This window comes from Poeciliopsis prolifica, unplaced genomic scaffold (genome assembly GCF_027474105.1).
Source record: "Poeciliopsis prolifica strain line A6 unplaced genomic scaffold, Auburn_PproV2 SCAFFOLD057, whole genome shotgun sequence".
Lineage (NCBI taxonomy): Eukaryota > Metazoa > Chordata > Actinopteri > Cyprinodontiformes > Poeciliidae > Poeciliopsis > Poeciliopsis prolifica.
The window spans coordinates 3,172,501-3,186,067 of record NW_026562432.1 but is presented as its reverse complement, the minus strand read 5'-3'; the positions used below and the strand labels follow the sequence as shown (position 1 = coordinate 3,186,067).

At 39.9% G+C, this 13,567-nt stretch overlaps 2 protein-coding genes across 4 annotated transcripts; one reads left to right on the top strand and one right to left on the bottom strand.

The window, feature by feature from the left end:
- Positions 1–353: 353 nt before the first annotated feature.
- shcbp1 (SHC SH2-domain binding protein 1) lies at positions 354–9,065 on the bottom strand. Of its 2 annotated transcripts, none has more exons than XM_055060015.1 (13): positions 8,784–9,065; positions 6,711–6,896; positions 6,526–6,641; positions 6,232–6,440; positions 6,066–6,161; positions 5,231–5,461; positions 4,969–5,146; positions 3,747–3,867; positions 2,934–3,065; positions 2,153–2,271; positions 1,934–2,020; positions 1,097–1,235; positions 354–1,009 (listed from the first exon to the last, which is right to left on the bottom strand). In XM_055060015.1, exons 1-13 carry the CDS (start codon positions 8,920–8,922, stop codon positions 711–713), a joined length of 2,052 nt encoding a protein of 683 aa, XP_054915990.1. In that variant the 5' UTR covers positions 8,923–9,065; the 3' UTR covers positions 354–710. The 2 variants fall into 2 exon arrangements, with proteins under 2 accessions (XP_054915990.1, XP_054915991.1); XM_055060016.1 differs by having other exon boundaries at positions 354–1,006.
- Positions 9,066–9,294: 229 nt separating this feature from the next.
- On the top strand, positions 9,295–11,189 carry tssc4 (tumor suppressing subtransferable candidate 4). Of its 2 annotated transcripts, none has more exons than XM_055060064.1 (2): positions 9,295–9,381; positions 9,963–11,189. In XM_055060064.1, the coding sequence occupies exon 2, from the start codon at positions 9,994–9,996 to the stop codon at positions 10,834–10,836; it is 843 nt and encodes a 280-aa protein (XP_054916039.1). In that variant the 5' UTR covers positions 9,295–9,381; positions 9,963–9,993; the 3' UTR covers positions 10,837–11,189. The 2 variants fall into 2 exon arrangements, with proteins under 2 accessions (XP_054916039.1, XP_054916038.1); XM_055060063.1 differs by having other exon boundaries at positions 9,321–9,449.
- Positions 11,190–13,567: the final 2,378 nt, after the last annotated feature.

Genomic DNA, 13,567 nt, shown 5'->3' with positions numbered 1-13,567 from the left:
TTACTTAAAGTTTAAGTAAATAAAGTTTATGTTCAGTTTAAGTCTTAAACTGAACATAAAATCCCAATAAAATACACTGACCTTTGTGGGCTTATGGTGTTAAACTGTGTATATGTTCAAACGGTGTGAATACTTCTGAACTTTAAGACAAAAGAAATTCAAAGGGTTTTTCCTTTCTTGACATTCTTCAATATGCTCTTTTTTTTAAGAATTACTTTCCACCCATGAGGATAAATCATCAGTGTAAATCAGCTTTTCATCCAATAACCTGTTTTTTTCACCCTGAATTCTGAAACTTCCCAAATCATAAAAATCACTTTCACCATAAAAGGTTGTACCACAAAAAGTTCTTTTCTGAATATTTTTTTTATTCAAGGTCAAAACATCATAACTAACATTAACATGACAAGTTGATTTGAAAATAATAATCCATTAAGTTTTATCAACTTTATTCTCATGCTGATTAAAGCAGAGTGAGGAGCCAGAAAGGAATAACTTAGATAAAAAGATTTGTGCAAAGTCAAACTAGATTAGTACTGAGAACACATTGTAGAATTCAAACAGCATGCAATACCTCCAAGAAAACATTTTGCCAGTGGTCTTTTCAAATCAAAAGACAGCCAACTATAATCAAGACAGTAACGCCAATAAATGAGAATGAGAATTAAAAAGCAGATAAACTTCCTAGACTTAATCAGCCAGAGTGAAAGTCAGTAGAAAAAAATTCCAAAGTCGCCCTTCCCATTCCATTTGAACTGATTTCCCTGAGCAGAAACAAAGATCTGGTGCTCCATCAGATCCTGCACCGCTCGGCTACAGGACACTTCCTTGCTTCTACTCAGCTGACGACCGAACTGCCACTTCCTGCCGGCGGCAGCAGCAGTGCCACCGCCGCTGCTGTTGGTTCCTGCTGACTCCAGCTGGGAGGCAGCAGAGTCTGACTTTGCTGCTGCCGGCTCTGGAAGAGCCTCCTGCTGCTGGTCATCAGCGCTTTGCACTGCTGGGTCTTCTGGGGACAAACAGAACTACAGATGAACTAACTACTGATTCTACCAAGACAACCATCAGAGCATTGAGCACAATGAGAACTGCTGACCTTCACCCTCACAGGACTGGACCCTCTGCTCCTCTCCAGAATCCGGTTTAACCAGAATCACACCGTAGTCCTCATTGTTATAGATGATATTGTTTTCCATGGTGATGGATGGCATCCCATCCAACTCATTGGCAAAGTCCTGCATGTCGACACACCCACACACACATATGGATTATACTTTTGAAAGGACAAACTTATTCTAGAAAGCATAGATTCAGTGTTACAGAAAGAAAACCTGTCAGCCTGACGGAGAATACCAAATACCTCAGAAATAAGAAATGACGTGAAAAAGTGCCACCTTCTGAAAAATTGCAGAAAAGTTACCTGACCTAAAACTGAAATAACTGTCGCACTCAGGACTCAAGAGGCACCTTTTGCAATTCATTAATGAGTTAATCAAAAAATATATAAACCTTACACTTGTTTGAAGTGTAAGGTTAGAAGGATTTTAGCTTTAGCTACAGATGCATCCCTTGCTACAAATAATGAAATGTTCACTAAATGATTGCTGCTACTGTATTTTAGGAAATATGTTTTTTTGTTATTATTTTGTAAAAGTAGATTTGCTTAGTTGCATATTTTAATGAATTTCTAATACTGCATAAAAGGCTTAAATAGTTACATTTATTTTTTCAATTAATAATTTGTGTTTTTTTTTTCTGTGTGTGTGTTCTAGTTTAAATTATTCATTTATGGGTAAACACACACACGTACACATTGGTCAACATCATTTGTCAAAACTATTGACAGTACATCTCAGCAGGTTGCACGATTTTGTTTGTATAAGAAAGTTGTTTTCTTTTAGGATGAAAGTCGGCGGGAGTTGTGAAGCCTCACCTTGATCAGGACTCCGTCCTTACAGTGATGGATGCTATTACTGACCAGACTGGAAATGCTGCCAGGATAGATCTCCACACCTGCCCCCTGCACAGATATGTCTGACATCATCAAGAAAAGCCAATCATCAAACAGAAAAAGACAGTTTGTGACATGGAAGCCGTCTGTTTAAGAAAGACAAGTGGGAGCAGGGGGGCTTCCTGTGTGTGCTGTCCGAACCTTGGAGCCATACAGGTCACACATGTTCATGGTGAAGCGGGCAGATGTCTGTACAATCACGCCGGTAGTGTCACACTGCAGCACACAGTTCTCCATGTTCAGAGTGCCCTGACGCACACCTGGTCATCAATCGACAAGAAGATTCAGCATTTAAACACAGGGGTCCAGCAAAATGACACATCAGATTACTGCTGATGGAAAATTCACTGTTTTGGTTCTGCAGAAAATGATCAAGCAGGCTAATTGAAGAACAATGTTGATATGCAGGATATTACATGTTTTACATGTAATATACATGTTCGGCTAATATCTATTAGCTGGCAAATTAATTGGCCTCCTAGAAGCCACTCATCTGTTTGAACTTTAAAACTGCTTTAACTTTATAAGAGTTACTGAAAAATGCTTTGTCATATTTCACTTGTAAGAAAAGGAAATGTGTGGTATTTCAGTAGACTGGTAGTGTGAGGTGATAGCTGAGGAACAGAAAGGACTTCAAACTTTATTCCTGTTCTGAATGCTAAGTGGATTTCTGCATTTGAATGTCTTCAAACAACAATTTATACTGCTGTACAACAAATTAAGAGATTTACAGAAAACATTGACACCAATTTAGCTGTACTTCTAAAACAAAGATTCTGTTCCAATGACATTGTGGTTGTTTGCATTGTAGCAATTTTCATGAAAATTGTATTGACAAATTTTGCACTGAAGTTCCAAGATTGTCTATAATCTTAAATAAACTGGACTGAATGAAGTAGTAGCTTGAATATGACCTACTCACACAGAATGCCTTCAACAGCATCATGCTGGATGAACTTGATGTTGGACACTCTGACATCGGCTCCCGTGGACTCCACAAATGAGTCGCTTTTGTGTTGGTTTTCAATCACAACTTCATCAGGGAATCCAAAGCCTGTTGCACAAACCAAGAGATCTGCTAACACCCAACAGTTCTCTGAATGTTTAACACGTCTCAGGAGACAGCGGTCTTCCTGCAGCAAGTTCACCAACACATCTACTGTCAACCACTGGAACCTCTTCACGTTTGGTGATATTCCAACAGCTTAGTGGAAGCAAACTGAAGCATATAGTTCATTTACATCCTCCAATCCCTTCACACTGATGCCAATAAATAATATCCTGTGAAACCAATTGTCTTCAGAAATCACTTCTAATTTCTAATGCCCATGTGCGTCTAACAAATACACATGTGTTGATACAGAACATGATTGAGCAGACAGCAACATGAGGATCTGGTGAGATCCAACAAACACAGCAGCAGGTCTGGGGGAACGCTGTGGGTTCTAAAACCATATGCCAAATAAAGATGAACCGATCCAATATCGATGTCTGCATCAATCCCAATATTGACAAATTCTAAATCAGGTGTTGTTGAAAATGTGCCCAATCCATAAGGACAGATCTATTCAGGCTAACTCTATTCTAAGCGACATCAAGCTTTATTATGTATTTGACATTATTTTTAGAATTCCTAACAGCATTTCTCAGAACATCAGTGTTCACATCAACATGGAGCTGCTTCCTCTTAAGAGTACAATCGTCCAAAATGATTGTACCCATAGTGTTTTCTTACCTTCAACAGTGATTGAGTCTGGTATGGAGATGGAGCTGCTGACTCTGTAAGTGCCTGGAAGAATGATGACCGTGTCACCCTGATGACAAGAATCCACGGCTGACACTGGATCTCTATGGAACTGCAGACATCAAACGATTCATCCTGCCAAACTGGATATACTGCCCTTGTGTGTGTGTGTGTGTGTGTGTGTGTGTGTGTGTGTGTGTGTGTGTGTGTGTGTGTGTGTGTGTGTGCGTGTGTGTGTGTGAGAATATCAGCACAAACTGTTTAGCACAGAGATGGAGGGCTGATGATATGGGCTTTGTTTTGGCCTTCCTTTTGGCCATAAACTAATTTGTAAACAAAGCAGTTGACACTCAAAAGTGGCTGATCTGTTCAAGAGCTAAACCGTGGGACCAACTCATCAATATAATGACCTCAGATAGAGCTAAAATGATTAATCAGATTAGTGATGATGAATTGACTACTGATACTCTGTAATTAAGCCAAATCTTCTTCAAACATTTAGCCAGAACTCATTGTCAGTTTTAGCATCTGAAAAAAAAAAACATCTGTTAAGCCTCTTTTACAATATAATTATTAATCCATTAATCCAAAAACTCTCACCAGATCAGCCACACCATACTGATGTTCAGTCCAGCAGAAAGGACTGAGCTTTTCTCATGTTGATGTTAGAAGGATTTTTAGCTGCAAATGCTTCCTTTACTGCAAAAGATCGAGTGTTCTCTAAAGACAAGCTGTTATGGCTTTTAGACAATGAAATGTTTCCTGTCTTATTTCAAATGAATTAATATAGTTATTTAACTGCAAATTTTTTAATTCTTTACATGTCATAAGGACACTACTCTCTTCATGGACTGTAAATAGGTCCATGAAGTAAATATTTACCTGCAAGTAAATATTGCAGGTAAGTGTTTCCGAGTGACATTTAGGGAGCTACTATATTCCTAATATTGTATAAAAAAGTCTTAAGTGGTTAAATTAAAAAAACCTGCAGAATGAGAATTTTTTTATCTGATTAATCATTAAAATCATCAACAATTAGAATAATTGTTAGCTGCAGCCCTAGTCCCAAGCACAGCGAATCTATAGCAGAATGAGTGAAGAAGTTGATATAAATGGTCCAATCAGAAGTGAGCTGGATCAACCTTTCTAAACTTCTTGCCTTTCAGCCGCAGCAGCTGACCCTGCTGTGCAGTCAGCATGTGTGTGCTCTCACCTGGATCTCTGTGTCGTCAGAGGAGCTGAGCGGCAGGAGGCGTGCAGTGAGGAGAGACTGCAGCTGGATGGTGTTGCAGCTGGCCGTTACAACATGAACCACCTTCACACCGGACTCTCTAAGTCCTCGGCTCTGCACACACTGCCGCCTGGAGCTGTCTTTGCAGGCCAGCACATACCTGGACAGGTGCAGAGGGAGTTCAGGAGTTTGTTGTGAACAATGAGAGAGGGAGAGGGACAGACAGGGGCAGTGAGGGCCACACCTCAACAGGGGGTTCTCGATGATCTGAAGTTTGCGTTTAAATGTTTCCAGCTGGTCGTAGAGCTTCAGGCCCTCCACCATGGACACATTGTCTATCTCTGAGTCTGAGTCGGCGCTCAGTCCACCACGCAGCTCTGAAAACTGCTGGAAGCACTGGGAGCAGCTCTGCAGCAGGGACTGGTACTCTGCCACCAGACCAGCTGGGACTCTGTCTTCCAGGATGTCGTAGTAGCTGCAAGAGGACATCAGCATCAACTACAGTTGGGCAATAAATCAATAACTATATGTGGTCAATATCAACAGATAATACATCTTTTTACAATTTCACTGAACTCCAATCCTAAACCATACAGCATTCTGGGCAGAAGAAAGGCTAGGAAAGGCCAGCTAAGCAAAGTTGGTTGGTTAGTTGGATGGTTGGTTGGATGGATGGATGGACGGACAGACGGACGGACGGAAGGAAGGAAGGAAGGAAGGATGAAAGGAAAGAAGGAAGGAAGGAAAGAAGGAAGGGATCCATCCATCCATCCATCCATCCATCCATCCATCCATCCATCCATCCATCCATCCATCCATCCATCCATCCATCCATCCACTCACCCAGCAACAACTTGTTGATCAACATACATACACAGTAGCAGTTTCTTCTTTTGCCATGATGCCTCATAAAACTGAAAACTGTGGCTAAAACAAGAAAGGTCATATGGTTGCATATTTCAGATATTTAAAAAAGAAAACCAGTTATCTATTTTGACTGATATGGAATGGTTATATTGCAATGTGTTTTGCAGTCATATTGTCCAGTTTCACATTCCAGAAGTTCAAGTTCTGCTTACAGTCTGAGACGAGGCTCCACACAACGAACAAAGTAGTCAAAGTCATCGTTCTCATCTTCTTCATCCCACTGCCTCCAGATGTGTTTGTAAAAAAACCTGCAGACACAAGAAGACTCTCAGTATTGTTCTGCAGTACATCAGCCAGGTCCAATTCAGAGCATCCTACCTTAAATGCTCCAGAGTGAGCGCCGTCTGGTCAAATTCCCCTGAATCGTTGTAGAGCACCTGTAGCTCCAGCAGGGGGACTTTGTGCTGAGTCGCCTCCAGCAGAGAATTAAAGGATTCCTCTGTGATCTCACAGCTTCTGATTTCACACTGCAGAGGCAGCACCAGCTTCACACACGCCTTGAGGTCATTCAGGTCCAGATCTTGCACCTGAACTCGCCAACAGAATCCCACCAACATGACTGTTAGCAACAAATGCGATGGAGGTGAAGCCATCTAAATGAGCTACTCCTACCTCCACCACCACATCAAAGACATCAGTGCTCCACAGAGCCAACCAGTCACACGGCTCCAGTGCCTTGTCCAGGTAGTCTGCTGTGAATTCCTTCACCTCTGAGGGTTTACAGTCTCCTGGACACCAACAAACATGTGAATATTCCCAGAAACATGGCAGCCAGACTGTAATGGTGGCAGAGTTACCCAGCATGTAGTCCTGATACGCCTTAAACCTCTCATAGAACAGCAGGCTGCCAGTCTGGAAGGTGTCGGGCAGACTGGAGCTTCCTCCTCCGTGCTGCTCACGTCTCTGCAGCTGGGTCCCCGACTTCTCACTGCTGAAATGATCTGTCCCACTGTCGTCATCACTGTCCTCATTTAGACTCATAGCTGTGGAGGGCCAATCACATTCATTTCAATTTTATGTCATTCATTTTTTTTTATTCAATTTATTTATACTTTAAAAGGAGCATGTCACATGTACACAGGCAAAAGTTTTGAATGAAGAGTAGTTTGAAGAAAAAATATATAGTCTACCCCTTCTCTCAAAAGTCAATCAACCATCCATATCAATACATCTTTAATCTTTATAATCATCACTATGCTACCACAAAATATTGCCATAAGATTCTAAGTCTATATTTCTCACCCATATCAATATGACTTAAATTAATTGCAATTTGCTGGCTTGAACTTGCAAGCCAGTAAATTGGCTGGCTTGCAAGGCTAATTGCAAGCCAGCCAGTAGGAGCCCCTGTAGGAGTCCTACCCCTCTTTAAGAAGCTCCTAATCTTTCCAACACTGCCCTTCGGCTTATCATTACAATGCTCCTCAAATAAGATGTTTACAGTTGTTCTTACGAGCTTTGTAGCTCATATAATGAGCTCAGAAGATGTGCAGTTCCACCATGTGTTTGCTAATTGCTGCTGCAGCTAGTCTGGAGGAGCTGAGTGGGAAAAGTGTGGGGGTGTGCGCTCTGTGAAGCAGAAACTGGGCTGGGAGACTGCAGCTCCATGAAGGAGCTTTGTGGAAACGATTAGGCACCTCTAAATGGCTTCCAGGGGAAATTAGAGGATTTCTCAAACATGCTTGAAAGAATCAAAGCGGCAGTCCAAGTTCGTTTTTGATGAAGGAATAACATGATAAAAAGCTCAAATATAGTCAATTTGGCAATCCCCTACAATGTTAGAGGAGAAGACAGTTGAACTGCTTGTCCTCACAAACAACCAGAGCAGCCTGGACAGGTTGCTCAGAAACTGAGTCCTAAATGGCATGGGGGTGGGAGAAGAGGTACAGGAGGACAGAAACAACCTGCCAGGCAACATTACCGAATGGCAATAGATCACATGACACACAATAACCTGTGTAATCAATCATGCAAATGCTTCTGCTAGATTCCATATTTTCCCTTTGCTTTATTTATCTTCTGTTTATATATATATATATATATATATATATATATATATATATATATATATAATATATATATATATATATATATTGTACCTTTTACTTTTCACACATTTCTTGTCAAAGCTGTATTTGTATATTAGTTTCCTGCTGTTGGAAACTGAACTCCTCATAAGAACCTTAATGAGGGATTAAAAAAAGCTTTATCTAATCTAATCTTTCATCTTTAATGCAGAGGAAAGCATACGCAGGAGCTAATAAATACTGTCATTTCAAGGTAAACAGTTTAAATAAGGGTGGGCTTGTTGTCTTCTTACAGAAGTGCACAAAAACAATTTTAAAAAAAATCCTAATGAACTCCCTGTAGGACTTGGTAAAAAAAAAAAAAAAGTAATACGAGTTTCTTTAGTTTTACTATGAATGCAGTTTCCTCAAATGGATCTTCAGTGTGTGAAAAATAATTCCTCTGCTCTCTGTGAAAACCCACTAATATTTTTTCTTCAACCTGTGGACACAGCTGTGTTCTGATTCTTATTGGAGACAGATTCTGAGTTCATAACATAAAGCACCAGGACCACAGGGACCAGGACAAGGCTGTTCTAGTGACAGAGGCATTTTGAGTGTAATGTCCTTATAGTCAGTCAATATAATGCCAAGTGAATCAGGTCAAGTCTCAAAGATACAAACATATCAAAGACTAATTTAACCGTCAATACACGATAAGTTGACTCAGTCATTATTCCAGGTAACATGACCGAATCTATCTAACTGCTATTAGCTTAGCACTCCTCGCCTTTAGTCATTTTTACAGCAGAGGGTTGTACCTAAATGAGTGTCTGAAAGAAATAGTGGAAGTTTTCCACAGACCTTGGGTTATATCCAACAGGCTGCGCCTCACTCCAGGAAGACCTTCCTCTTCAGCTTTAACGGCAGAGTGCAAATCAACCACCACCATGTCCGACATGTCACTGACTATACAAGCCGTTTCTTTGTTTTCCTGCTCCATGGATACGCTAAAAACCTGTCTAATACAGTTCTAAACGGTGTCCAAATCTTTCCTGATTTACAAATACTAAATTTCCAGTCGCATCCACCCTGCAGCTTTCAAAATATCCCGGTTCGCTTTCTCTCTGCCAATCCGGAGCCTGAGCCAATCGTAACTCATGACACTGAGCATGCGCACAATGCTCTCTTATGAATGCACATTTCTTCTCCATTTAAAAAAAGGAACACACACACAAAAAAGAAAAATATATATTAAAAAATTTGGGTTACACTAAGAAACACATAATATTATTAAAATGTTTTATAACGTTAAAATAACCCGGAAGTTGCTCTCCAAAGGTGTCGAATGTTTGAAATCACGTGTTTCCGGTGGCTCTATTTTCCTTACTGGTTTGATGTGGCGAGCGGGTTGTGAATGTTTGCCTCTTCTCTGACTGCTGATCTTACAGCCTGCAGTCAGGTAAAATGCTGCAAAATCATTTTATGGTCTTGTAAGAATCAAGGTTTGGATTCTGTGAGTCCACACGGGTGAGGATAAGACGCTAAATGTGTTAGCATTAGTATGTTAGCTGTACTCCCCCCACAATGAACTGGATTGTAGCAGTAGCTGTATACACAGCGGTTGTTTATTTTGGTCCAGCATACGGACTGTGCTTAAACTGTGATTATTAAACAGTGTAGCAATGATATATGTGTGTCAACTCTGTATTGACTGTATGGAAGAATCTGACATATCAGAGTTGAGAGAAAAACAGCCTTTAGGTTCTTCTTCTTATTATTTTTGCCTCTTAGCGTTTCAATTACAGAAATATGTTAGAACTAAACTGCTTTTAAGAAGAACTAATTTGTGGACTAATACAAAAACTCCATATTTAAAAATTAACGTTCTGAAACTACCTATTTTAAAGAGATTAGAATTAATATTTGTTCTATGTTTGGCCCATAAAAGTTTGCTGTTGACATAAAATGGACCACTGATGAAAAAGTACAGTACATGCTTTTATTTATCAGCTGTTTTAACTCTCTCTCCTGTCCCGTCAGGTTTCTTGTTCAGTCAGGTCTCAGTGATGTTATGAAGATGTCTGATCACAGAAACATAAGAGATGACAAGGATGATGATGTGTTAGAGCTTTCAGCCAGCGATGAATCTGAGCCTGAAGAAGCACCAAGAGAACCTCCGTTTGACCCAGAGCTGGATCAAAGTGATGAAGACGGAGAAGTGATTACCTCTGTTTCACCTTCTGCTCCTGCAACGCAGAGTTCTTTCAGCCTGAGTGGAGCGAGTTCAGGCTTCTCATTCCGCAGCCGCAGCATCTTTGACTGCCTGGACAGTGTAGAGAAGCGTTCTGTCACCCTGCAGAACCAAGGGAACTCAACAGAAAGCAGAAAGACGAGTCACCCTCCTTCCACATCTCCTATACCACAGAAGAAGAGGGGAGTCCCAGATTATCTGGTGCACCCCGAGCGATGGACACGCTACAGCCTGGAGGATGTAGTGGAGAGCACCGATCAAGATAACAGGAGAGCAGCTCACCAGTTCCTGTCTGGTCTGCATCAGGAGACAAAAATTGGTCCTCGCTGTGACGTCCAGGAGAGGATGATCTTCTCTAGACCAAAGCAGCTCTCAAAAGATCAGGTGGTTGTGCAGCTGGAACCTGATTTGCAGGGAAAGGAGAGAGAGTTACAGCTGAGTCACCTGGCTGAGGAGGATGAGGATAATGAAGGCAGAGAAAGAGTAGAGGTTGGAGATACAACAGAAAAATCAAAACAAGAAAAGAAAAATAAAGAGAAAAGCATGGGTGAACCTGTGGCTCTGGAAGAGGAGAAGTTAGATAAGTCCAAAGTTAACTTCACCTCCTTCAGGAAGACCACAGCAAAGAACTACAGAAGAAATTCTGGAGAAAAAGAGGACTGACTTCTGAATTGATGCAATACTAAAGGATGTCTGACCTGTCAGACAGCAGTACTCCTTCTGCACAGAACTTCTATTTCATTCATTTCTTGGGTGGGGCATGCAGAATCCTCATTTCTTGTTTTTACAAATGAAGTTTTAAGCATCTGTAATTGGTGTAGTGTAATTCTGCCCTGATTTGACCTGTCCTTGTCCTAGTACTTAGAAAGAGATTTAAAATGTTTTTTGTTTTGTTTTTATTTTTTTTTCAAAGTAGAATACAAATTCCATAATCCTCAAGCTGTCTTTTAAAAAGAAAATCTGTTTAGTGTACAACTTGTTCAATTTTGAGAATAAAAAAAAACAAGTGTCTCAAATGGAGTCCAGATTTAGTAGAATGGTGTGAAAACACTGCAGTTAAGATCACATAGAATGTCAGGAATCAACACCAGAACTGATGCCAGATGTAGTTTACAGCCATATTGTCTCACAGCTTTTACAAATCATTCACATCTTCTGTCAGCGTATGAGCTTTTTTCCCGCAGATTAGCCATTTTCCAGTGAAAATGTTTGAGAGGCTTCTAAAATGCTCAGTTATCTGATAGTTATCAGCTTATCATCGGTGTAGCTAGGTAACTTAAGAACTACTTCATTCTTTACTTCAAAATTAGAGTCTTAAGTCCTAATTTTACAAGATGAAATTGCACCAACAGTCCTTCGACAGGTTACCTCAATATTGCAACATCATAAGTGAGTTCTCTGATTCTTCCTGCAGCAATAGTGGTAAAACAGGTTTGGTTATTATTAGTGTTACAAGGCATTTATTTACTGAACTCCCTCTCAAGGGGGAGACAGATACCCAACACCCAGGATGTGCTTCTCTCAACACATTCCTTTTAAATGTCCACCTGATACTCCACCAAAAACGCTTGCAGAGATACAGACGTGAGTGTGAAGACGAATAGAAGTGAGGATGAATACAAGATTAATACATATATATATAAATAATTATATTGATCAAAATTACAAGAAACATTTCAATGTATGAGTAATGGACACTTTCTGAAAATGGTAACTACTAAAACAGACAAAATATTTAAATTTCTAGAGATACATCTGCATGTCAAGACCGTTTCAAATTCAAAACTGAGATGGAATGATACCAAGAACGAGGTTCTAGACCAATCACTGCTGGTTCTGGAGAGTAAAGTCTCAGTGCATCATGTTGTCTGAAAAGTTACTGCGGGCGGCACAATTGAAGCCGTTTTTTTTCAGAAACTTTCAATATTCTATGCCAGATCTTTTAGAATTGGTTTGGTCTTGTAATTATTGTTCAGTCTACCTTAGATTTCTTCAAAAGTGGTTTGATCACTGCAGTTTTTAGGGCAGCTGGAAACAAATTCATAAAGGAGGGTAAATATCTGCAATCTGGTCAACAAAGTTGAGGAAAAATGGTGTGTAAGAAACTTATTGTGGTAATTTATTTTTATTCTACTGTTACAAAGAATCTCCTAAGGGGAACTTTGTTCAAGCTTTCCTTATTTGTTAACATTTCCATATAAAAATCAAGACAAAAGTTTCAATATAGATACATAATCTATAGGGTGAAGAGGACTTCAGTGTCAGAATGCTGTGTTCAACAATGTATCAGTTTCTGTCTAATGTCATTGGGACTTATATCACTTCCCTTTTCCTTATTTGTTGAATTTATTGCAGAAGCTGTAAAAGTGGGATATTCTGCTCTTGACAGTCCAGGATCTGCCTCAGAGTAAACATTTGCTGAAAGAGCTTTTAAAGTGACATATTTATTTTAAACTGTAATTATTCATAAAGCTAGTCTAGGAATAATGTCGTGATTAGTCTGTATAAAGGCTTGTAGCCTGCTGTGTTGTGATCAAGAAGCTAAACTCAAGTACACAGTGCAGTGTTCTGGCTTTCTGGTATCACACATAATTCGAAACCACCTCATGCTTAATGTTAAACATACCTCTAAATGAATCATCAGCCTGGGATCTGATCCCCTCAGCGATCTACCTGATTTTAAATGTAAATGCTGGTTACCTGTTTCCCTAGTACACCAGCTGCGCTCCAACACCGCATCTTCCTTATATGGGCAAGCGAAAGAGAGCGCAGCGCCATACTTTCGGGACAACATGCCCCGGCTACACATGGATAAGCGGACGTTAGCATTGAAGAGCCTTTCATTGCATGTTGTTGCCCTGATTGAATTTATAGTGGACACACTACTGAGAAGCTCAAGGTCTCTGACTCAGAAAAAATTTTTTTTGAAGTATAATTGATGTCAAAAATTTCACAGATTACAAACTGGATGTCAAATATTCAGCTTTTAGTGTGGAATAATCTGATTTGTAGAGTCTAAATATTGAAATTTTTAGATTAGAACAGATTAAAGAGGCTCAATTAGGTGGAATTGTCCTTTAGCAGTTTCCTGAACTCTCACAGACTCTTTAGTTGGATTGAGTTTGTTCTTGAAGTATCTAGTTTTTATGTAGCAATAAAACTGTAGCAAAAAAAAAAAAAAAAAAGTTACTGTTTCAGGTTTTTAATTTAGTTCAGTGTAAATACAGTTTTACAATCCACAAAGCAGCAGTGACACTCGGGACTGGTGAGGCACTCCAGCAACAGAAACTGTTTCAGTTATCAAATTAAAAATGAAAGTAATGCATAGGGTTTCAGAAAAGCATACTTTATGTATTTGTATTCAACTCAGGTGGCGATTGTATCAAATGTTAAA

Excerpts from the sequence above, each read along its gene's own strand:
- shcbp1 (XM_055060015.1), bottom strand. The coding sequence starts at position 8,922 with ATGGAGCAGGAAAACAAAGAAACGGCTTGTATAGTCAGTGACATGTCG. Across the intron at positions 6,441-6,525 it reads TCTTTGATGTGGTGGTGGAG|GTGCAAGATCTGGACCTGAA; the intron begins GTAGGAGTAGCT and ends TGGCGAGTTCAG. Across the intron at positions 6,162-6,231 it reads CTCACTCTGGAGCATTTAAG|GTTTTTTTACAAACACATCT; the intron begins GTAGGATGCTCT and ends TTGTGTCTGCAG.
- tssc4 (XM_055060063.1), top strand. The coding sequence starts at position 9,337 with ATGTTTGCCTCTTCTCTGACTGCTGATCTTACAGCCTGCAGTCAGGTA. Across the intron at positions 9,450-9,962 it reads GATTCTGTGAGTCCACACGG|GTTTCTTGTTCAGTCAGGTC; the intron begins GTGAGGATAAGA and ends CTGTCCCGTCAG.